Raw genomic sequence first — 24,097 nt, 5'->3', positions numbered from 1 at the left:
ATTGTATTACTTCACAGCATGAATTATAGTTTAGCTTTAATCTCGTGTTATGCCATAGGCATGAGGTATTCCTCACGGATCCCGATGACCCAACTAGGACAAAGGAATCCGACAATTTCTCGAAGAACAAGCAATTCGTTCGCTTCAGGATGACTGACCTGCGCCACGATTTGGGACAATATACCGTGCCTTTCTTGGACTTACAGGACGCCGTCACCACTCCAGCTCTGCCTATTTCCGGTGCAGGACTCTTCCACAGAGGCAGACTTCACTCTGGTGGATTCTTAGGATTTAAGCTGATACACTACGATTTCACGCCTCATCTTTCAAATGTTTAATACGTTTTATGAAACAAAAATTGCTGTGATTTGACTGAAAGATACGTTTTCTGTGCATTTAATACATTTTACAATAAATTATGGGCATAAGCCTTATGTAAGATTCCAATTTATATTACAATTAGGATGGAAGCATTGTAGATTTTAGCTAAGAATATTCTAGAGAATGATTAGTTAAGATTAAAACTTTTCATCTTTATTCCAAGTACTATTTCTATTTCCATAGATAACGCTAATTCATGATAATTAAATCACAGATAACATAATATTATATAACTTTAACTATATTATAAATAGGAATAACGTGCTGAATCAGTCAAGCAAATAAGGTACATGTCGCGACAAATATTTGATTGCGAGTGGTGGTCACCATCTCCTTTGGAAAAGCATACTTTGCTGCACACGCGTGTGCTTTTTACCTTGACATTATCGATGTAAGTATCATTCTGCATTTTTTTAAACGACGAGAAGATTTGGGACAGATTTTCGTCCCTTTTATTGATACACAGGAAATTGTTACGAATCCACTGATGCCTCTGGCTGGAGCAGGGCTGTATCACCAAGGAAGAAAAAAATATTCGGGTGGATTTCGGATTTTTCAAGCAATAAAAAAAAACAAATCTGGTTTAATAAAATTTTATTACCGTTTTAATACTAAATTGACCTCGAAGGGATTGTGGAACTTAAAAATTGTAATGAACTTACCTTTATAATCCACGGGCAAAAAACGCTGGAAATTTGCAAATGAGTCATTTTAACCCATATTGTATTTGTATATGTATACAAATACGCTAAACGTTGAAAACATGACTGATAATTAATATTTCATTACTTCCTGCACTTCTATTAAACTGAAACTGCAAAAAGAGAAATATTTTTCTCCTTTGTTTAAATTAGAATATGGCTAAGCAACTTTACATTGATCATCATATTTAAATATAAATTATATCATAAAGGGTATTTATCTACAAAAATAAAATTCACACTTTCACAATGTACATATATTTTATTTCAGTACGAGATCTGCAGTCTACAAAAAAATCTGTTTGCCGCGAACAATATTTTATGTTAGACAGTTAAAAATTCGTGATTTACTCCAATGGTATAGGTAACCGCAGTATATTTAAGTCCATAAATTATAAACGTATGCGTTAGATGTTGGTAGACTGTGTTAGGTGAGTCTCTTTTTTACCAAAGCAAATGTTTCTGCAAAAAATGTTTAAAACAATATAATTTTATATAATATTTTATTTCAGCTACCGCTGAGTGTTAAAATCGGAGCTATGGCAAATCTTCGCGTGTTTGCCTGTTTTACATTGCTTATAATCGTTGCTTCAAAGTCAGAAGCAAACCCATATTTAACTGCAAATGACACATTCCAAAATATGGAAAATTTATTAAGAGAACTGGATGGCCAAAAGTTCCTTATAGCCTCTACAATAAATAAGACATTTTTAAGCATTCATTCCGATGAAGTGGGAGTGTACAATCAGATCAAAAAAATTTCGAGCGATACCCGTCCGAATTTCGCAAGAAAAATAAAGGAACTCTATCAATACTTTCATCAAATTGATTACGCTTACAAGATGTTTGTAGATATATTCACCAACTATCACAACTATAACGTCTCCAAAGAAATTTTGAAATTTGTCGAAAGTACAACTAGTTACAGTTTAGTTGAATTACAAGCAACGGTAGAGAAAATGCACGAAGTCTTTGATGATAGAGATGCAGCTGGAGAAAGTATAATCAGCATTATTGCGGATGAAACGACAGTAAATATGTGTATAATAGAAAAATAATAATTAGTGTTGATGATCGACGGTTTGTTAAAATTAATTATTAGCTTTCAGATGCAATGCATTTACAAAAATCAGTTCAGCAAGTAGTATACGCATTGTACGAAACGGTGACGGATATGAATACCAAAGCATTCGTGACTACGGCCTACTGTTACAACTTGAGAGAATCCTTTGAAAATCGTAAGTTATATAACAATGAATCTTTGCGAATGTATTTTTAATCAAAGTATTCTTATAATTTCTTCCAGAAAGTTATGAGTACCGGAAGAATAGACTTATAGTTCATTACAATGCGATGGTTTGGAGCACGTTTCAAAAATTAAAAAGGGCCATGCATGTCACTGATCGAAAACTTTTGCGAGCAGATCCTGACTCACACCAAAAGGGTAATCATTATTTGTATGCCTAATATAATAATTCTTATAACGATTAAAGTGACATTTGTATATTTTAGACATTACGTACTCGAGATTGTATCCAGTGCTCCAAGGAGTTTTCATTTACGAACCTGACACAACAGCCGGAGGCTGGTATACATTTTGGCATCAGTGTGAATCTCTCAAGTCTACGAGATTAAAAGTACCAGATCATAAGAGTTGCGCAGGAGTACTTAGAGATTGTCGATATATTGATAGCTCTATAGATATATGTCCCTCGGTAGGTTTTTGAGCGCAAATTACGTGTTGTAAGTTCTAATCCACATACTATTATTGCAGACCACAGATGATCGTATTTACTCCTGGGCAGTGACTAAATCAAATGACGTGTATGGACATAAAAATAGTGAATGTCCTGTGAAATTGCAAAATACCTATGGTGTATTAACTTACGATGTATGTCTTTGCACTTGTGAAAGCGCATATGTCCAGAAAGATCGTTACTTCTGTCTGCGAAACGTCGTATCAGACTCTGATAATAATAAGTGAGCTTAAAATTATAACTCAAATCATGCAAGGATTTTGAATTATTTATCAAGAATTGTTATATCGATCGTATTTTCAGAGTAATAACTGGAGCTCGACTTGTCAAGAAAGGGAATGTATTGTATATTCAAATACAGCAGGGAACTTTAGGGGCTAATGGAAGCATTGTAGATGTACCTCAATGGCAACCTGTTAAGGAAGAATCTCCAAGAAATCTTCATAATAATAAAAATGTCTATCAAGTCAATTATGATCAGAACACCGTTTTCCTCGACGTCTTAAAATCGCAGCCAGCTTACGCTCTCACAGGATTAAGATTCCAAAAGGCAGAAAATAGCCTGCGGCTAGAAGCTCAAATAACAAATTTCAACTACGAAACTGGGAACCTGAGGCTTACAAATTCTTGGCTTTCCAATCCGAACGGACTCGAGACAAGGTAAATTCTTTCTCGCCAGAGAATCAGGTGAAATGTTATAAGTTTTTATCATAATTTTATATTTACAGGGAAAGACTCAAACTCGTAAACCCCGATGTGCCAATTATAATGCCAGAACACAATAAGATTACACACAACAATCGATATGTATCGTTTAGGATGACAAACTTGCGTAAAGATTTAGGACAGACTATTGTTCCGTTCATTGACACACAGGAGATCGTTACGAACCCTCCTATGCCTCTGGCTGGAGCAGGGCTGTACCACAAAGGAAGGAAACATTCAGGTGGATTTTTGGGTATACAATTACTCCACTACAATTTCGCGCATCACATGTAAAACCAATTACTATTGATGTAATTGGTTTTACAATTAATATTCATACCAATTGCAATTGTAACGCGGCATTGATGCAACATCGATCTCGAAATGTAATCACCGTGATGTAAAATAATAGTAGATATTTTTACGTTTATATTTACTTTCCTCGAATGACACTGTCGGAAAAACTGTCATACAAAATAAAATACAATACTTTTTGAATGACTGTTCGGTAAAATTCCAGTAAAAACTACTAGTCTTCCTTCGAAAAATCATGACTTATAAAAAAGTTCAACACTGCGTTTACGTCTCAATAATATATCATCACAACCTTCACTCGCACGTTAAAAATGTCCGCAAAATCACTATCGCAGCCCCGACTTTTCAATAAAATGCACAAAATGCGGAACTGCTATACCCGGAAACGAAGCAGTCATACCCAATCAATAAACCAATTCGTCCTAATAGTTCCTTAAAAAATAAATCGATATCCCATTCATTCCAAATACCATCCGATCGACGACTCCTTCGATGATCGCGTAGCACGACCAAATCTCTCCATATCCTCGAAAATCCCGAGCCCGTGCATTACAAACCTTTATTTTCCGAATCACGATAGAGTCGTGTTTGCTCAATGTCAGACGATCGCGGCCAGCAAGTCCTTAATCGCTCCTCGAGTCTACGCTGCTGCAAGCTCTCGTAATTGCCGAGAGAGAGAGAGAGCTTTTCTGAAGCTTTCCCCCACCCCCGCTGAGGTATATAGCAGCGGACATCTTTGACAAGTTTGATCGATACGTGGGGGCGGGTGTGCGCGAGTCGCCGGCGCGTCTCCAAGGATCGGCCGTTTTTCGAGCGGCCGACGAGGAAAAAGAGAGAGAAAAGCGGCCCCTCGGCGAATCGGTAAGTCTCTCGTTAATTTAATTGCCACGAATTCTCTGCCCCTGCGCCTTTATCTCGTTTGCGAAAACGCGACCGTATGTGTGTACGTCTGATGAGAGAGTATGTGCGAGCGGTTGAGGCTGACAGTTTCTATACATACCCTTGGTGTACCTTACACGCGTCAGACTCGCGTTTGCGCTATAGTAGTTGGGATAGCCTTATGTAACTTTGGATCTGATACCTTGGGTTATGTGCTTCTTTGAGTACAGTTTGGAAGTTCAAAGCGTTCGATAGGCCCTTTCGATAGGTCATGCAGTTCACGGTGTGATTGGATGGATTTCGAGAAGTATAGGCTCGATTTTTATTTAGATGGCACATTTCAGTAAGAGTTAATTTATTTTTTGTGGGGAATTAACGAGACTTATTTTTGACACAAAATTTATAGAAAAAAAGTAGAAAAATTCCGTATGGATAAGGTGAGCTTCGCGGCCTTAATTTAAATGCTAGCGGATCGCACGAGCAACATGCGGTCGCCAATCCTTGTCACGCGACAGTGTGATTTTCTGTGTTTTTTGCTCGGTGGATGCCGTTTACATCGATTCTCTCACTTTGTAGATTTAATTGTCTGCGATGCGTCTTTTTACAAGAACTATGTCACTCAATTTGTTAATGTAGCTTAGTACGTATGCAAAAAAATTAATTGAATTTTCTAATTTCGGTGATGGGGTAACGCCACCTTATAAGTAATTTTGGAAAATTTCTATGAAAAAATATCACAAGTAGACATTCCTTTTGCAGAACTCAGATATCACCGGATTAAGCATATTTGCAAAACAAATTAAAACAAAGATATGTACATATGTCTACACACGTGGATCAAATAAAATTCGTAGATATAAAGCTAATTTTGAATTCATGATAATAATCGCTCAATGTACTCTTAGAAAAATCTCCTTAAACAATGAATTTTTTCGTACAACTTTTTTTATCTTATTTTACCTACTTCTGCAAAAAACAAGAAAAATTTTAACAGTTCATAATACGCCTGAATTTATAGATGAAGTAAAGCTTGCGTGTCGAGCCGGTTGCATACATACAGGTGTGCGAAATGGGCAAATATCGAAAATCGCAGACAATTATCTTACATTGCGATCTGTTTGCAAGTATTTTCTAATTAAAGTGTATTCAACTTTGGCAATTCGACTATTATTATTATTATTATTATCTTTTATAAATTACCCGAATCTCTAAAAGTTATTTAAGCTAACGAAGGCTATGATGTCTTCGTGTTGATAAATAAAGATGCTTCTGCTCAAAGGATCAATACGCTTCCGAAGTTTTATTTTATGAAGTACGTAAACACATGTTATCTGATGAGAAAAGTTGTACGAATCTGTGTTTAGTTGTGATGAGCGCTCGACATGCACCAACGATGTAAATGCTATCTCCCGAGCCATCTCATGAACGAAATAGCTTACAGGAAAATAACCGAAACAGCATTGCTTGATATTCGTATGCAACATTATAAACGATGATATTTTTAATAAATATGTTGATCACTGCATAATAATCAGACTATTTTGTCTTGAAAAAATTGTGCTCTCAAAATTACGCAAGTTAGCTTCGAAAAGCAGAAACGTCGACTAGTGAATAAAAGAAGACTAGATTTTCGGTTGAGAACGATCGCGTGTCTCATTATCGATGCCAAATGTGCGCAATTATGTCATTTCGATATTTATGACTTAAAGGATGTACACAAAAATGAGGGGGGATTGGATTTTCATAGGGTTATTTACGATTCTCACGAAAGAAGGAACAGAGCCGGGACATCACTTTCCATTTTACGGTGAAAGCATGGCAGCGTACAATAAAAGCGCGTTGACTTTATGTGATGCTATAAATTTCTACTACTGGTAATAAAGAGAGTTAGAAAAAAAAATTACCATATATCGATCAATCAAAATAAAACGTGAGTTTTATTGAAAAAACCAAGAGGCCGTATCAGAGTGTTTGAAAAATTCAGACAGCCAAAGGCCATCTATGATATGAAGTTTTTACATGATTAAATGCGATCAGCACTTAATTATGTAATTATTATAAATTATCTTCGAATGCATTACTTCTTTAAGCTACTTAATCGAAATAATGTGGGACATGCTAAATCAAAAATCGTGCAAAGCTTATCACAACAAAAAAAAAATGACAAAACAATAAATTATACACTCATTCGCAAACAATCCCAACTCACCCTCTCGTCTCTCGCAACCTCTTCGCTCTGAGAATCCCTCCCTCGAACTAAATGAATCTTCAACAATCCCCCAGGGCAGAAGCAAAGCAGCAGAATGGGCGGCACTCGTGGCGGGGATGGGGGTGGCGGCGGCGAGGCCGAAGCCGCCGACTCGCGTATTCCCATCACAGGACGCGCTGGAGCGATAGTCATGAGAAGCGTCTCGATCTTCCTGGCGAGCGGACGCAAGGTGTCCGTGGCGTCGCGCAGACAACACTCGAGCTCGAGCGGTGCCGGCCCTGGAGGCGCAGCCACGGGCCAGAGACGCGCTGACTCCGCTGCCAGGAGGCGCAGGAGGAGGATGCCCGATGCTCTCAAGGCTGCCCATCACGCCGCCGTCGTCGAGTCCATGAAGAAGAAGACCAAGTTCTCCAAGTAATTTCAAGTCAATTGTTTCAGCCAGTTAGTGTAGATTGGAAAATATTTTGAAAAGCTTTCCTATTGATCTCTAGGCAAGAGCTGGAGGCCTTATGCAAAATATACAGCAAGTTGACGACTAGTCCAGGATCGAGGTCTGGTCCTGTTACGAGCAACGGTGGACCAGCCTCTCTGCAGACTATCGAAGTGAATATTTAAACGTTTCTTACAACATTTCCGGGAATAAATTATTAAAACAAAAAACGTTTTCCAGGGGATCGACAGAACCATATTTAGAGAATTGTTGCACAACACCTTCGACATCCTCACGGAAGACGCGTTGATCGAACGCATGTTCTCTTGCTGGGACAAGGACAGCGAAGGCGCGATAAGATTGGAGCCATGGATACTGGGACTGGATGTTTTCTTGCGTGGAAATTTGCGCGAGAAAATGGAATTCTGCTTCAGAGTGTACGATCTGAATGGCGACGGTTACATTACCAAAGATGAAATATTCATATTGTTCAAGTGAGTGCGCCGAATTCCGTTTGAAAAAAAGATCCCTTTGTAATGTATAACGAAGTAGTGACTTTTGAAATTTAAAGCCGGCCTTGTGTGCTAATGAGAAAAGTTGGAAAAGGTCGATCAATGTTGGCCCAAAACAAATGTCTTGCTAAACTCGTCCCTTATCTCCTTTCACATGCATCGCGGTAATAGCCTCTAGTTAGCCTTTACGTTTACAACGGTCTACACATCAAAAGTTTTTTCATTCGATTTAACGGAACTTTTTATTGTTTTTCCACAAAATAATTATATATGAAATGTATAGCTAAGATTTATAGTCATGCATTCTGATTTTACAGAAACTGTTTGATGAAGCAACCCGGAGAAGAGGATCCCGAAGAAGGTGTTAGAGATTTATCGGAAATGGCTCTGAAAAAACTCGACGTTGATCACGATGGAAAGGTTTCGTTTTTCGATTATGAAGCTACTGTACAAAAAGAGCCATTATTGTTAGAGGCTTTTGGTCAAGTTCTGCCGACTTCGGAAAATGCGGCGGCATTTTTATTGACGCTCAAGCCGATGTAGACTATTTTAAGAACAATAATATTTTAAGTTATGCAATTTTATTTGTAATCTGTTTGTAAATAAATATTTTAAATGTCTAACGAACGAAAATATGTTTGTGTAATTAAACCTATCCCCGTGTTTCCAAACTTTGATTCTTCCTAATTTAGTTTATTGCTTATCTAAATTCTTTCGTCATAAATTAAAATCAAATAAAGAGTCGTATGAGAGAATTTAAGTACAATAATATCAATAAACATGCTGATATCAACTCGAAATTAAAACGATTAAATGGCTTACATCAAATCCAGAACGGATCTTTCCTTTTTATTTTCCTCTTCGATATCGGAATATAACAACACGCGAACTCCAATTAATTTATCGTAAAATTTGACATTTACGAACGCCTTACAGTCCCATTGCCGACGTTATTTGCGATAAAGTGAACAACCGTTAAAAAAATTACGCACATTTTATTAAGTAGATAATGATGAAACGAAAAACGGCGATTCCAGCGCGCACAATTCTCCCATAGTATATATTCCAACCTCGTAAACTTGCGAGCGCTTGAGCATTAAAAAGCAGCTCAGCATTCGTCTCTTAAAAAAATTCTATTATCGAAGCTCGCAAATGAAACGGCTCTTTTATAGGCCTGTCGCGCTATCGCCGAATAATGTGCCATACAAAACAGAGCCGAAAACTTTGCTGATAATTCGTTTTCTCTCTCTCACTTTGGCTTTCATGGCTCGTGTCCGTTTATTCTTTTCCTCTCCCCCCAAGAAACGGGCGTTAAGCTTGTAAAGATGAATTAATTGCATCGTTCATTTTATGCTCGAGTGATATTCGGCCGCATATAAGAGGCCGCTTTTATAATATGAGTCCTTATAGCTGTTCCGCTAGGTTGCACTTGGTAAACGAAGACGTAGTGGCGTAGTTTTAGTTGCGATCATGAAGCCGTTTTTCACTCTTTTTACACTATTCGTTATGGCGCGTTTGCAAGTAAGAAGAAGTATAATATTATTTTTTAAATATTTTACAGCGTCGATTTATAGCTTGTCGGTAGTATTGCGAGATAAAATGTGTGTAATAAAATTTATCATTTCTAGATATCGCAAGCTCAGCCCTACATGTACGACGACTTGCAACCACAGCCAAGGAGTAATAAGCAGGTAATTATAGTTAAAAAAAATTATACGAAAGACCCATAGCATGAGAAATATCTATAGTAAAATAAACGTATTGCACTGCAGACAGACATCCGCAACAAGAACGTCAACATCATCGTGAACATGGACCCCAAGCAAGTGGCGGCTGAGCTATGGAACGTTATCAGAGAACATCTAGGCTCGACAAATCCACAAGAAGCTGCTATGACGATGCGCGAAATCGAGGCCGCGATCAGCCCTGTGATGATGCCCAGTCGTCGAGGTGGAACTATTCCAGCAGCCCAGGTCGCTGACGACCTTGAAAGCATCACTCGACGACTGGTTCTCCACGAAAACCCCAATATCGATCCTATCAGAATGGAGGTCCTCATTAAGGAAGTCTCCACGGATCTGTTATCATCGTTGCAAAGCATCTGGAACGGAGTCGATACCGGGGTACAAAGTTTCAAAAGAAGCATCGACACAAATGACGGCGATGAGAAAGATGATAACGGCAAAGACGAGTACGCGGACCTGCGGGTGAAGGTCAAGAAGAGCGATCTGGCTGAAATCGTTTTGGATTTGTAGAAGGTGCTGCCAAGATCGAAACTTTAGATTTCTTTGTATTCCAAGGTCAATTGATGTAACTGTTGCATAATAAAGTTTTCAAAAAGATGTGCAAACGACCAATTTTAATAATATACTTTTAAAAAGCTTGAATAGTTTACTTGTTAAACATAATTTTCATAATTTAGATAATTTGATCAAATTTTTCCTAAATGCACGACATGTTTGATAAATTACGATTGAATCTATAATTTATCAAACCATCAAATATTTGTTATACCTCAACAGCGCACAGACTCTCTTTAATATAACGAAGTAGCCTATAATAGCCTATATACTATACTTCGTCTCTATAATTAGTATTTAAAACACGAATGAAAAATATTCGTTTAATATAAACACTAGCTCTTTTTTATTAATATTAATAAAGATATCCACAATGAAAGACCGCATTGTATTATAAAGTTTTTATAACTCTATATACGACTAAAGATAACAACATGATTTATATGAAATATTTTATTTTTATCAGCGATTCCTTCTAACTTATCATTCAACTCTAACAACTATATTACAAGAACTTTAGACTTTCGATGAGTCGTTTATGCAAGCAAGCTCTTTTCTAAATTTTATTTAATTAATGATATACAGAAAAGGCCAAAATAAAAACTTCTGAGTAGTTTATATATATATATATATATATATATATATATATATATATATATATATATATATATATATATATATATATATATATATATATATATATATATATATATATATATATATATATATATATATATATATATATATATATATATATATATATACATGACACTTATCTTCAAACCACCTGGTTAGATGTTTATTTTTATACAGTTTATTACCAATCAAGTACTTTCAATGGAGTATAAATTACATAATAATATCATGATTTTAGGTAAAGCAAATAAAAATGTGAAAGTAAATAGCAAACTACGTCATCCATTACTTAATAAAGAAATGCGCTATAAACTGATTTTTATAATCCGTATACGAATCATAATACCGTGACATAAAAAATTGATTATCTGACGTCAGCAGAATTAACTCCGATTCAATTTTCGTTTTACTAGTAGGAAACTCAATAATTTTCCGCATGCTGAAAATGAAGTACGTGCAAAGCATTTTTCCATCAAATTTTTATGTTCGTTGGAATAATCCACTTATTTTTGACAATAAAAGACTTTACTATATTAACTACTCGACTGCATAGCATCAAACCTTTAGTTGAAACATTCGTCAAAAACATGACGTGCTTAACAGCGTCGAAATTAATTATTCCTTTTGTAAGAAAGTCTTGTATTTGTTAACTCAACTTAATAAAATATTAACATTCTTAACATTAATTGAATTGAAGGCCCTGATACTTCTGACACAATGCAATAAAACAGATGCAGGTTCGCTGTCTGACATAATGCGATCGATTTTGGACGTATTGAAAAGCATCGAAGGTCTGTTAAAAGATGATTCCATATCACTTGATAGCAAATCCAAGGTATAGTATTCTAACAATTATTTGTGTACAATATAATCCATATCCCGTTGAAGTACAATGTTTTTCGAACAGTATGATTCCAGAATTGATCAAAGTCAATCGGGTCAAAACGATATTTCATCGACAAATGAAAAAATTAATATAATTATCAACGATACCTCATTGCTAGTAAAACCTGATGAAGATAAAAAAGAAAATTCTACCGATACCATCTATGTTGAAGGCGGTTTGTCCAGAAGAAGCTTTGCTGGAAAGGGAGATAAAAGTGGCGATCGACACAAAACCTCAAAAATGCGAACCAAAATACAAAAAGAAAGTGATGAAGAAGAAATGGACGATTCTGTGGAACATAATACAAGCAATGATGAAGAGAATAATAACTTGCCTGAAGGCGACAGTACCACCGATAATCACGAAAATGAAAGCGAAAGTGATAATGACAATGATGAAGTAGCTGCACGTCTGTTTGAAGAGTCCGATGAGTTGAAAATGTAAAATTATACAATACATTTGGCTATGTCTATAAAGTGCTCTGCAGGTGGAAATTGTTATTTTTATAAATTATTTATCACTCCTGAAATGTTTTCAGAAAGAATTTCACATATTTATCAAGACTCTGTGCAAATTTGTACAGAATCAAGTGTAATTTTGATTACATTAATCGTCATTATTTGAACGTACTATAGGGGAACGTTTCGCATTAGCAAATAGTGCGATGAAAAGAATTGGCACCTCGCACGACAGGTAATTTTATGCTTTGATATCAATTTTGATTGCGGATTACGATTTGAATTCGTCGTTATACCCTTGGCTTTCATTTATCGAGCTATTAATCACATCTGATTAATGATTAAAACAGTATATAGTTAAAAACTATTGTATTAAATAATACAAATTTTACCTACGCTATTAGACGTATTTTACGAATAACTAATTACTGCAGTTAATCATCTTTTTCTCTTATAAATAATAATAAAACGGATATCAATATATAGAAACGGCATTAAATTGACAAATGACGCGTTAAAATACAGTAAGGGCATATTCGTCATAGACTCTGTAAATTTTCCCAAAATGTGATACATCCAAAGAACAGAAATATCAAACAAAGAAACCACTCCGGATTTGCACTGCGGAACGAGATTTCGCTAAATGAGCGACGGGCTTGAAATTGGCTAATTTCCGATCCTTCATCGCTCTGCATTCACATGCCAACTCCGCAAGGTAAGTATAAAATAAAACACAAACTTTACAGACGATCGCGGTACTTTTAATTTGTTGCAGAGCGTCTGAGAAAACACGATGACTTCGTCCGCGTTAATCTTCCTCTTGACTTTAGGCATCATTGCCAGTGGTGTAAGTTTTACTTTGCGTCGAATTATTTATAGATATTGACAAATGTTAACTTTTATAACACCTTTTGTCGATCTTTTGTTAGATAATTCCAGCCGATTCCCGCTACAGGGGACCAGCCAAGCAAAAGAAATCAGTTAGTATTCCAAATCATGATTAATTATCGATACTAATGAACCTTCTAAAATATCTTTCGACACTTTCCACAGGTGGCCCGCCGTGAGTTAGAAGAATCAGTGGAGTCAGACGCCCAAATCCCTCCCGATATCCAGAACTCGCCAAAAGCCATCAACGAGTCTCGACTACCGATCTCCAAGTCCTTGGCCCGGAAACTCAGCGAGATGCTGACGATCGCGGTAGCCGAGGCCGTGGCTCAGGTCGTCGAGGACGAACCTACCAAGTTAACGGCTTGTACGGCCCTGTTCCGTCGCCGTAACTACAATAGCAACGTTAATCAGAACTACAACTACAACACCAATACCAACGCCAACTACAGAGGTCTTATGAAACCAGTTTCACCACCGGCACCGGTTGCACCGCCTCCTGAAGAGCAGGAACAGGTGGACGACGAGATTTCGGAAGAAGAAGACTCGATCGAGGCACAAGGTAAGTTGGGTGGATTTTTAACTAGGACGTTGGAATGATGGCGCAGAAAAGTTAGCATGCGATGCAGCGAACATGCAATGATTTGGTAAATACGAGGTCTGTGGTACGGATACAAATCCATATGCATGTATACTTGAAACTTAAATGAATTAACTACACTGAAAAAAAAACACAGCCATTTTAACTGAACTCGCACCAGTAATCCGTCATTGTGCGAAGACTCGCCAAAATTACCGTAGAGTTCAGCAGTTTTAAAGAATCAGTTCGGTCGTTTTTGCTGGTGTAAGCGACCAATTTTACGAACCCCGACTCGCCAAAACTACCAGTGGCACACCGTTGTTCTTACTGAACAGTCGTTACGGTGGCAGAACGGTTAAAACTACCGGACTTTACAGCAGAAACGACTGTGTTTTTTTTCAGTGTACACTAATTTAAAACGAACCAAAAGAAAACAATAATGCTTTTTGTAGTATCAGAGGAAAGCGAAGAGGAAGATGACTCCGACACTATAGAAGAACCAAGTATGGAGGATGAACAACGCGATATCAAGTTACCAAAAGATCTACTTGCAAAACTGAAATCAAAATCTCTTGTAAGTGCATGACGCCAAATGACCCAACTCGATAAAATGTTCAAACAAACGAATGATTTTCAGGTGAGGAGGCCAAGACCACCAATCAGGTCAAAGAATAAGAATAAAAATGTCAACGTAAATACGAACACTAATATTTTGAGCTTCCGCAAAGACGATTCAAACAGGAACGAGGTTGCTACCAGCGAAGAGACCGATGATGCCACGACTGCGATGCCTAAACCGGAGACTAAAACAAACGCTCGTCGTCGGATGAGACATAATTAAACGCTTTATGCGTAATTTATCAAGATTTCATTACGGGAATATGTAAATGCGCCGAAAATTTATTATAATAAAAAATAACGAATAAAATATCTCAACGTGTTTTACAATCAATCTTCGTTTGATCCTTTCATTGAAAAGCTGCAAAATATAAGTCATGAATCTTGATCGTTTGGAATATTATTATAATGAGTAAATATTGCAAAACCGGAATTGAAATTCCTTTCAGCAACTTTAAAATTTTCAAAACTAAACAATAAGTTTCATATTAGACTCTCCAAAGTATAATGTATTAAAATATCAAAGTATAATTTGAAAACAAATCTGCGGCGTAATAGTAATATTGACATTTCATTAATAATCTGCAATTCATAATAAAGATGTCAAATTGAAAATAAAAGTATTCATAATAATACATTAAATTAATGAAGCTAGTGCAAACAATCGACAATATATCGTAATAAATAACTCAAAATAACGTATGGAGATTTTACATACTGTTTGCAATAAGTTACTTCGAATTCAACTGATAGGTGTAGCGAATCCATTAGTGTAATCTCCAAAATTGAAAAATGCGATAAAAATTCACATATAACAAGCGTCAGCACTTGTTAAAACTGCAAAATCTGTAATCATTTTTAGCTCAACCAACAATGCATTTATATTCGTCATTTTTTGTTCTCATCTTTCTACTAAATCTTGTGAAAGGGGTACGTCATTATTGTCCAAATACAAAAGAACATTCATCAGATTATATATTTACGCCTTTGTAAACACGAGTTACTCTATTTATTTCAGATAAAATCCAAATATGAATCACAAGAAGAACCCCTGCCACTTAAACGTCCCCGATTCGATCTAGAAGAGGAAGTTGTACGTTTACCAAAACATCCTCGAATCGATACAGACGAGGAACTTCCACCTCCGATTGGTATCCGGCCAAAACCTATCCTAATCGATCCAAGAGAGGAACTTCCACTTCCGATGGATATATTAGAAGAGTATATGTATTCACCGGCATTTCTTTCTCAGTCACATCCGTACTGGCATTGTTCCCCTTTATATTCGGTAAGTGAATCAGATATACATACAAAAATTGCTCAACCTATAAAAATTATCCAATTTTTTAAAAAATAACAGCAGCAATTTCATTCGATGATAAATTTTAAACACAAACCAACTACGGCCTTGAATTTTCCTCGACAAATACCAAAATGGCTTAGGGAACAAAGTAGAGCAAGAAGAGCATATCAAACACAAAAAAAGAAAATGACGATTGCCGAACTTTTAATGGTGAAGTATAGACGCATATTTTTTTAAACGAAAAAATTTATAATGAAAATACTGTACGGCTTGCAGAAGGAGGGAATTATTAAACCACCAACAGAAGAAAAATACACAAGCAAAATTACAGACAAAGTGAAGGACATGTACACGAATAAAATGCATTTTATAAAAGATAAAATAAGTAAAAAAAAGAAAAAATGTACATTTAAAACTTTTATATATATATATATATATAAGATTCATATAATTGCTTATAAATAGTAGCATATTAATATTTATCAAATTTCAGCTGAAGCAGAAAAACCTATTGAAATGGAATCTAAAGAAGTAAGAACCCAATTTTGATTTACTTTAGAAAAACATAAATAATAAAAATAAAACATAAATAAAACTTAATATTTTTTAGGAAGAGTATGACGATGAAGAATTGGATGACAGTTTTTGGGATTCCGATGAAGATGATGACTCCGATGAAGTTTCCAGTGATGCAAATACAAACTATAATTATAATGTTAATACTATTATGGCACGTCGTAAATTGCCTTCAAAAACCAAAGGAAAAAAGCGGAATCTGTACAAAAAGAAGAAAGTCGGCTAAATTAATGGATTAAAATATTGATTAAAAAATTATAGACTTAATCAGAAATATAAATAAAACGTTTTAAATAAAAAAAAATAGTATTGTATTTTTACAATGAAGATTATATTTATAAGACTTTTGTATGTTTATGCGAAAATACAACTGAAACACTCATCGTAAAAACACCTCGAGAGCTTTGTAAATCCGAGTTATGCGATACGCGACTTTAATCGCTCATAATTACCCAAACAAAATTGATTTCCACGTGAGTAAGATGCAGTTCACATCGACGCTAACTTCGGGAACGTTTTAACGTACTTCATCTCAAGTAACGATAAAAAATATAAAATGTTATATCTGACTTTTGTTATTTTATTTGCTGGGACATTAGGGGTAAGTGTGTTATTTTATCAATATCCTACAAATTGATGAAATTTCAAGCACTTTAGATTTAACCAAATTATAAAGCGATAAATAACTTTCAACTAATCGTAGGTTCTGGCTGAGTCTCATGAAATGGACGAAGATTCTTCAGAAAATGAAGTAATCTCATTTAGCGATGAAGTATCAGATGAAATAGAACAATTTCCAAGTCGACCATTTGATTTGTGAGTATCTATAATTACATTTTTCTGTTGAAAATCGATAAATTTTTATTATTTTAAATTAGCAATTATAGTGGAAATCAAGAAAGAAAAGTAGCACAAAAATCATCATACAGTAATCCGAAATTGTTAAAGAACAGCAAAACCTTGGGTATTATCAAACCTGTTTATTTAACTAAAAACATGCGCTACCCTTATTTTACAGCACCTCTATATAACGCAATTCTCAAACCTAAAAAATTCACCGAGAAAAATGAAAATACTTCTGAAAATGAGTCTATAGATGAAAGTTCCACGAAAAACGGAAATCAGAAAAAAATCACTTTATCCAGTTGTAATTTTGAGAAAACCTCTCCCAAATGTAACTTTCTGGCTAAAATAATAAATATACCATCGAAAAATCCAGATCGAGTAAAAATCGCTTCAGAAAAGCAGCAAAACAGCAATCTTGATTCAGCGAAAAATAAGCAGACCTTGAATCTGGGTACAGAGCTAAATATAACGATCACTCCATTTGAAGAAGAAATGCATGTCCCGATTATGCAGGACTTAAATCGTTTGATGAATATTTTTAATAGTTTGAGTGACCCGCAATATAACAGCTTTGATAAAATAAGTGGACAAAAATCTTCTAAATCCGTAATCATAAAAGCAATTGATAAAATTAATGAACGTTCAGGTACAGTAGAAAAAGATGACGTTCCCTTGAAGATGAAAAAATCAGAACAACTAAATGCGCTGTCCAAATCAAAAGAGCAAATGACAAAAATAAATATTTTACCAAATCAAGAAAAAGTAAATGTTCAAATTGATAACAGTATTGAGAAGTTGAGAGAGAAAATTTTGAACAAAAATGACAATTTTTATGATTTTATGCAAACTTTTAGCAGCAACGTTTTTAGAACATCTTTGGAATACGTAAATAAGATTCGAAACATATAAATCCTATGATTGAATAATATACTGTAATATTTGCTAATAAATGTAACTGTTATTACGAAAAAAATGTAATTCATTGTCAATTCCTTTGATTATTCTAAGATCAAGTTTTGAGATCATAATATACACAGGTTATCGAATTAAAAAATCTTCAAAAACAACATATATTTTGAAATTATGGCACTTGCCTTTTATTAAAAACAAATTTGCGTTTGTTAATCATAAAAATTATAAACAATATCAAGGATGTAATTACAAAATACACTGGTCGGCTTTATGCGCTTTGCAGAAATCAGTCTTAACCCTCTGATTATCAAAAGGAAATGTCATTACGGTAGTATCGTGTCAATGTAAATCACATACGGAAATCTACAGTAAGAAATTCTGAAAACTTTGTAGGTTCTCATGGCAGTATTTTGAAATACAAAAATTCTTTAAAAACAAACAAGCTGTCGTTTCGTCTTGTTTGTTAGAAAAATGCATATATAAAACGCATATATAGTGTCAAAAGCTCATTAGCTTGTAAAAAGACGCTTTTTTGTGTAGGCCGTTAAAAACAGTGAATATATTATGTACATAACTACTATTATATCGATAATCCGAGGGTTAATTAAACATTAGTATAAAACGTATTCGAGGTATTACATTACAGTAAATGTAGTTTCTAATTTAAGAAATTTCACAAATAATCGTATCTGCCCTCGAGCTTTTAGAATCTTTTTTCTCGCAAATTACAGCTTTTGGCGCAAAAAGCTACTCTTCGAGTTATCGTTTTTTTTTCATGAAGAAATAAATGCGGCAAGACAAACCTCGATGTTAAATCGTACAATTGCAAATGTTTTAGAGTTTTCAATGCACTTAGTACCGCCTTGTATATAACGTAATGTACAAACGTATAGGGCTAAAAATTAAAAAGCTAGGTTTTTCCTACAAATAAAAATTATCTTGTCGCTTTTGCACTGTGTGTAATTTTTTTCGTTATATTCGCTTGAATAATCTTATCACGAGGTTCTCGAGAATTCGACGCTACATTTACACATAAAAAGACGCATACAAGCACGACAGATGACATACTTTACAATTTACGTATATCTATACCTTTATAACAGATAAAAATCAAGGATTTCATTATTTGCATATACAAATAAAACATACCTTATTTAATATTTAAAATGTGATGGCATTTGTTGGGCACGAATAACAATTACCGGAAATAGTTAATTAACCTTTACGGAGCGTAAAAATCCTGAGCCTTCCTTTCAATAAGCTTCGATTCTATAAATAGACGTCGAAGATTAGTCTTATTCAAAGACCCCTTTATACATTTGTAAAGTTACTTTAAAAGGGGTGGTTTCAATTTTTTTTCTCGACATATGAAGCAACGAAAATTACCAACGTCACTACGCTGTATAAACATAACCAATAATAGTATTGATGATGATTAAAAGTACCGTAATAAGATAATAATAAAATAATAACAATAGGTCTTAAATTAAGATAATGTAACGTAATATTTTATAATAAATTACAAATACAGCTTTGTATTTACTTATAAGATGGCAAACGTATGATCACTCCATTTTATTCCACACATCAGCATTCACACGCCGCTATTCTCTCTTTCTTTCTTGGGCTCACTTTTAAATCGTATGCAATTACATCCAAGTTCGTAGACTAGCATTTATCGTTCGTTCGACGACTGTCCCATAAATTAAAACAAAATATACTTGTCAAGTGATATCTAACAAGCACTTGACTTATTAATTCACAAATAAAGTGATGTAAATGTGGTGAGATTAATATATTTAAAACGGAAAGTTGACTCAGGGTATTGAGCTTGGAAATCCACTTAAAAAATGCTTATATATCTGTTAGTTTTCGAGATTCATGTGACGCGTGTCTTGAAAATATTAATCTTTTACTATTATAATTTATTATTTTCATTTATTTTTTCAATATTTCCTAAGGTATTTGCCATAACTTTCAACATTTAAAAATTTATTTCATTTAGTGTTATTATTCATATTTTATTTTCTATTATATTTAATATTATTGTTATCGTTATTTATAAATAATCTATTTAGCTGTCGTGCTTGTAAGTTAACATCTGTTTTTATATTCAACTCTTAGAAGTGCTCAAATACCTTAGGAAAATTTGCATTGGAATTTCGTTGAAAACGGTCAACAACAAAAAATATTTCGTCTATTGTACATTTGTGTATTTCCTATCTACAATTAATTCTATTAGTTCGTGAAATCCATCTTATATTTATTATATTATCTTCATCCTTGCAATCGCGTCACAATTGAACAATTCAAAGGATCGTCAATACATGTATCAGCAAGAAAAATATATACTTTCGACCTCTATAAACTACTGAGAATCACGAGAATGTTTTGGATTTATATTTCATTCGAAAAAATACCATTGAATTTTTCCTTTTCTTTTCTATTCGTCATATCGCGCATCAAAATCTGAATATATGTTTTTGTATAGCTGTCGTTTATCTTCAATCGTCGAAGCATTTAGATACACTTCCTAATTCTTAGTTACGATACAAAAATACGATTCATAAAAGTGCCTAAAAATGTATCGCATTAAAACCAACAAAATCTAGTTTCATTGTATATCATACCAATTGTATTGCAATAATTTGAAATGAAAGAATGTTGAATTAACCTTGGCTTTCTTTTCCCGAATTTAAATTCATTAAGTTCAGAGTAGATTAGTGTTAGTTTTAACGATATATTCTTCACAAGCACTTTTGAACGCATCGAAATCATTTCTAAAAAATTAACGTTACCTTATCCTAAATGCATACGATTAACGATCGATTATTATTTTTTAAAACATAATTTTACACTGGAGAATAAACGACAAATTTCGAGTTAAATATTTTTTCTTTAGATTTAATATTTGAACAAATGCCTTCTAAGTATACCTCGTGCAGTGAGAAAAATAACACTCCACAGTGCTGATCTCTAGATCGTTTTAATTTTTACTACGGATCGATGATTAAAGAAGTAATAATCTAGATTGAATTTGTAAAAATATTGTTCTTTTCATTATATTTACTTCGTTAATGATTTTTGCAGCCTGTATATTATACGACGTTATAAGATTTATATTTATAATTTGATAGCCGTAACTTTTATTTAAAAGTGAAAATTATCGCTATGTTTTATTATTCATTGTAAACTGATTAATTAAGAAAGAAATTTGTCAATCACATGCAACGCTTTTTTTGTACGATTAGCAACATGCAATCTTTTTTATTTTTCCACAATCAGGCTGACGATACCAATGATTTATCATTTACTCGATTCTAATGTTACCTACAATTTTAGAAAAAAAATTTTTTTGAAGGTATATGGCTGAACAAAAATTTCTAAACAACATGGCTACGTGTATCAATTTTAACATATGTACAATTTCACAGACGAATATTACAATTTTAAAAACAATTTTCATCTCGATATTGCAAATTTTTTGAAATTTCAAAGTAGAAATCTGTTACAGCAATATAGCACACAATTTTCAAAGACATTCTTTCGACAAAACATTAATCATTAAATAAAAACCATATACCTTTTGCACATTCGCCGATACAACAACGCAAATGAGAATATTAAAAACCGTATGCGAGTATCCGTTTCTATCCTTTTATAATACCTTAAAAAATTATCCAAAATAAAATATGAAATAAAAACTGCGTTAGAAGCATAATGATAAAACTTTGTTGCCGTTGTTACATCGACGAATTCGTGTCGCATATAAAGTATGCAATATTAAAATACAATTCTTTAGTTCCCACTTTTTATAACCTTATACCATTAATCTAGACTCTTTCAGAACACCGTGCTCGGATGTTAATTCATCGATGTTCTCGTCGTCAGCAATTATTTAAATATTTAGTCGTGATCTTCATTTTTTAAGCTATTTTCTATTCATTTTGTTTCATCAAATCGTCTAAAAATATGTCTTATTGACCTTCATCATCATCACTGCTTTCTTCCTTAGAAAGACTGATAATGAAGTATCTATCTCATGCGATACACTAAATTAGGTAAGGTATTTTGTTATAACAAGAGTGATTTCTTTTTCGACATTATTTTAACAAAGTTTGATAAAACTAAGAAACCAAAATTCAGTAGCAATTAACAATTTGTTATATGTTGAAAGTAAATTTGATATTTACGTTATATCGTTTGTACTATTTAATGTTTGTCGATTTAATTTAATGAAATTTATAGTACAGTTATTGAACGTCAAATCCTGAATTTTAACTTTTTAATTTCAAAGAATCTTTTCATATATCAGTAAGTAACCCTTGTTACCTGTCACGGAACGTATCCGTACCTTTAGTAGTTTAGTTTACACGGACGGTCGCGAGTAATAAAACGAACGAAATATACCGAAAAATGCAAGACGTTAAAAAAATGATAGGTCGTTGTTTGAGATGTAAAACTTAAATGTAACAGTCATATAGATTTGAATGAAAATTTAGATGTCTTTATAGCGATAACTCTCTATTGAATTCTTATACGCGATCGAACGAATGCACTGCCGCTTGAAAATTCTCGAAAATTCATCATCAAATGCAAAACAAAAAAGAATTAACGGCAGTAGGTATTTTACACATACATTTAAATTTGTACTTTTATATGCGTATTTTTTCAATTTCTCTGATATGATTCTTCGCAGTAGGTATGTCGATCTTCGGAATTTTTGAAAAGTCGAAAGCGAGAATTTTCAGCAGTAGTGCAGAGACATTCTTCAAAATTGACCGAGAAAATCCTGAATAAATCGTATCACGCATGCCTCTATACGCGCGGTACACCTAAATATAATACTACACCTATGTATACGTTTACACTTGCTTATTCACGAGAAAATACATTTCCCCAATGGATTTATATATACACGATTGCATGCTCTCTTTCTCACTTTCTCTCTTTATGATAAACTACTTGCTTTATGTTATTTCTGAGGTATCACACAGCATCGCATCGGATCATCTTTGTGTCGACGCTATATTTTCATCAATGTATGTTTGTATATTTGTTTTGTTTGAACCTTGTAACGCGTCGAAACTGGGGACTGTATGCGATTATAAACGATCGATTATCGACGGTTAATTAAAATTTAGTCTCAATCAACTATCAACGTCCCGATCGATTGTATGGAGAAAAGAAAGACCGTTGCAGTAGGATAAATATCGAAAATCGATGATTTGTGATCGCGCAAGTCTCGATTCTGAAAGCAATCTCACGGCCTATAGAGCCGCCGCCGCGAGGCTTGGAAAATCTTACAAGCGTCGTTCCCCGCACGCTGCTGGACATGTTTCGGCTAAAAAGTTAAATATATATGTATTTCCCTCTCGCCGCCAATATATAATAGAGTAAGAGCTTTTCCGCGCTTCCGTCTATCTATTTACATATTTTACACACATGCAGATGTTTCGCACCTCCGCTTACTTTCATTGTCAGAAAAATAATTCAGCAAAAGCACCTGTTATATACGACAAATTAGACGTTTTTCATGCTCCGTTCTATGCTCTGCTCGTCTACCGACGAAACTCAGTCCCGTTATGTATATTATCCGATTGAATTCTCGATCGCCCGGCCGAATCACCGAGTTATTTTCCAACAACAAGACGCAGTTATAGACTCGCTGATTGAATCTCGCTTTATAATCAACGATGTCGAGGTCAACTGGAACTCGTCGCGCTCGTCCGAACTATTAGTCAACCCGTTCAAAAATACTCTGTTAATCCTGTCTTCGCGCGTCTTGGTCAGTGAGACTGCGTTCGCTGCGCCATAGATTGAAACGCACTCCATCCTGGAGACGATCAGCGGTGCATGACACGGCCCAGCCGGCCGACGATTCAGCGTCGTCGCCGCGTTTATTTACAGCGTGATGACGAGACCTCAGGCCACTCACAAGTAGTCATTCTCCACAACCTGAGCATCTTGCGTCTTGAGATTCGCCATCTCCTCGACGGTGCCTGTCTCGTTCTCCTGCTCGTCTGGGAACTTTATGCTGCCAGCCTTGTACCAGACTATCAGATCGAATATAAAGGCCAGCGCCATTATGCCACCGGTTGTGCCTGTTGAAGAAGATTGCAAAATCAGTCTCTTCATAGTCCAATAGTATCAAGGAATCGCATTAAAAAAACAATCAGTCGTTCACAGCAGGAAGCAATTGCGA

The 24,097-nt window shown here is 34.7% G+C and overlaps 5 protein-coding genes across 26 annotated transcripts in view; 4 read left to right on the top strand and 1 right to left on the bottom strand.

The window, feature by feature from the left end:
• The window catches only part of LOC100117668, a 144,157-nt gene extending 140,093 nt beyond the window's left edge, over positions 1-4,064 (top strand). For 3 of the 4 annotated variants that reach the window (XM_031930988.1, XM_031930989.1, XM_031930990.1), the window contains 2 exons: positions 59-1,513; positions 1,595-1,896. In XM_031930988.1, the coding sequence (XP_031786848.1) occupies positions 59-338 (280 nt within the window). In that variant the 3' untranslated portion in view covers positions 339-1,513; positions 1,595-1,896. Of the gene's footprint in view, positions 1-58; positions 1,514-1,594; positions 2,114-2,184; positions 2,321-2,388; positions 2,527-2,594; positions 2,798-2,856; positions 3,063-3,142; positions 3,500-3,567 lie in introns of those variants that run through there. The other variant, XM_001601785.5, reaches the window with a different exon arrangement.
• A 119-nt stretch (positions 4,065-4,183) lies between these two features.
• On the top strand, positions 4,184-9,585 carry LOC100679582 (EF-hand calcium-binding domain-containing protein 1). 2 transcript variants are annotated; one of them, XM_003424771.5, is made up of 6 exons: positions 4,184-4,720; positions 7,022-7,361; positions 7,439-7,550; positions 7,618-7,871; positions 8,207-9,410; positions 9,518-9,585. In XM_003424771.5, exons 2-5 carry the CDS (start codon positions 7,042-7,044, stop codon positions 8,430-8,432), a joined length of 912 nt encoding a protein of 303 aa, XP_003424819.2. In that variant the 5' UTR covers positions 4,184-4,720; positions 7,022-7,041; the 3' UTR covers positions 8,433-9,410; positions 9,518-9,585. The 2 variants fall into 2 exon arrangements, with proteins under 2 accessions (XP_003424819.2, XP_032456882.1); XM_032600991.1 differs by lacking the exon at positions 4,184-4,720 and having other exon boundaries at positions 5,671-7,361.
• Positions 9,586-11,253: 1,668 nt separating this feature from the next.
• On the top strand, positions 11,254-14,589 carry LOC100117783. Of its 3 annotated transcripts, XM_032600988.1 has the most exons (7): positions 11,385-11,451; positions 11,523-11,660; positions 11,733-13,016; positions 13,099-13,149; positions 13,223-13,619; positions 14,090-14,211; positions 14,275-14,589. In XM_032600988.1, the coding sequence occupies exons 3-7, from the start codon at positions 12,963-12,965 to the stop codon at positions 14,476-14,478; spliced, it is 828 nt and encodes a 275-aa protein (XP_032456879.1). In that variant the 5' UTR covers positions 11,385-11,451; positions 11,523-11,660; positions 11,733-12,962; the 3' UTR covers positions 14,479-14,589. The 3 variants fall into 3 exon arrangements, with proteins under 3 accessions (XP_031787188.2, XP_001601932.2, XP_032456879.1); XM_001601882.6 differs by having other exon boundaries at positions 11,350-11,660; XM_031931328.2 differs by lacking the exons at positions 13,099-13,149; positions 13,223-13,619; positions 14,090-14,211; positions 14,275-14,589 and having other exon boundaries at positions 11,254-11,451; positions 11,733-12,205.
• A 101-nt stretch (positions 14,590-14,690) lies between these two features.
• Positions 14,691-18,428, top strand: LOC100678323 (protein TIC 100-like). Of its 3 annotated transcripts, XM_003424760.4 has the most exons (8): positions 14,691-15,185; positions 15,274-15,543; positions 15,616-15,768; positions 15,835-15,961; positions 16,052-16,089; positions 16,169-16,735; positions 16,838-16,950; positions 17,013-18,428. In XM_003424760.4, exons 1-6 carry the CDS (start codon positions 15,129-15,131, stop codon positions 16,358-16,360), a joined length of 837 nt encoding a protein of 278 aa, XP_003424808.2. In that variant the 5' UTR covers positions 14,691-15,128; the 3' UTR covers positions 16,361-16,735; positions 16,838-16,950; positions 17,013-18,428. The 3 variants fall into 3 exon arrangements, with proteins under 3 accessions (XP_003424808.2, XP_003424810.1, XP_008205638.1); XM_003424762.5 differs by lacking the exons at positions 14,691-15,185; positions 15,274-15,543; positions 15,616-15,768; positions 15,835-15,961; positions 16,052-16,089 and having other exon boundaries at positions 16,360-16,735; positions 17,022-18,428; XM_008207416.4 differs by lacking the exons at positions 14,691-15,185; positions 15,274-15,543; positions 15,616-15,768; positions 15,835-15,961; positions 16,052-16,089 and having other exon boundaries at positions 16,360-16,735.
• Positions 18,052-24,097, bottom strand: part of LOC100117861 (solute carrier organic anion transporter family member 74D) — a 70,331-nt gene continuing 64,285 nt past the window's right edge. For 12 of the 14 annotated variants that reach the window (XM_031931244.2, XM_031931245.2, XM_016985989.3 and 9 more), the window contains one exon: positions 21,163-23,996. In XM_031931244.2, coding sequence (XP_031787104.1) covers positions 23,827-23,996 — 170 coding nt within the window. In that variant the 3' untranslated portion in view covers positions 21,163-23,826. Of the gene's footprint in view, positions 23,997-24,097 lie in introns of all 14 variants that reach the window. The other 2 variants (XM_016985990.3, XM_001601937.6) reach the window with 2 other exon arrangements.

Source organism: Nasonia vitripennis, chromosome 5 (genome assembly GCF_009193385.2).
Source record: "Nasonia vitripennis strain AsymCx chromosome 5, Nvit_psr_1.1, whole genome shotgun sequence".
In the NCBI taxonomy this organism is placed as follows: Eukaryota; Metazoa; Arthropoda; class Insecta; order Hymenoptera; family Pteromalidae; genus Nasonia; species Nasonia vitripennis.
The sequence above is the reverse complement of the archived record's forward strand: the minus strand, read 5'-3'. Positions and strand labels throughout refer to the sequence as shown.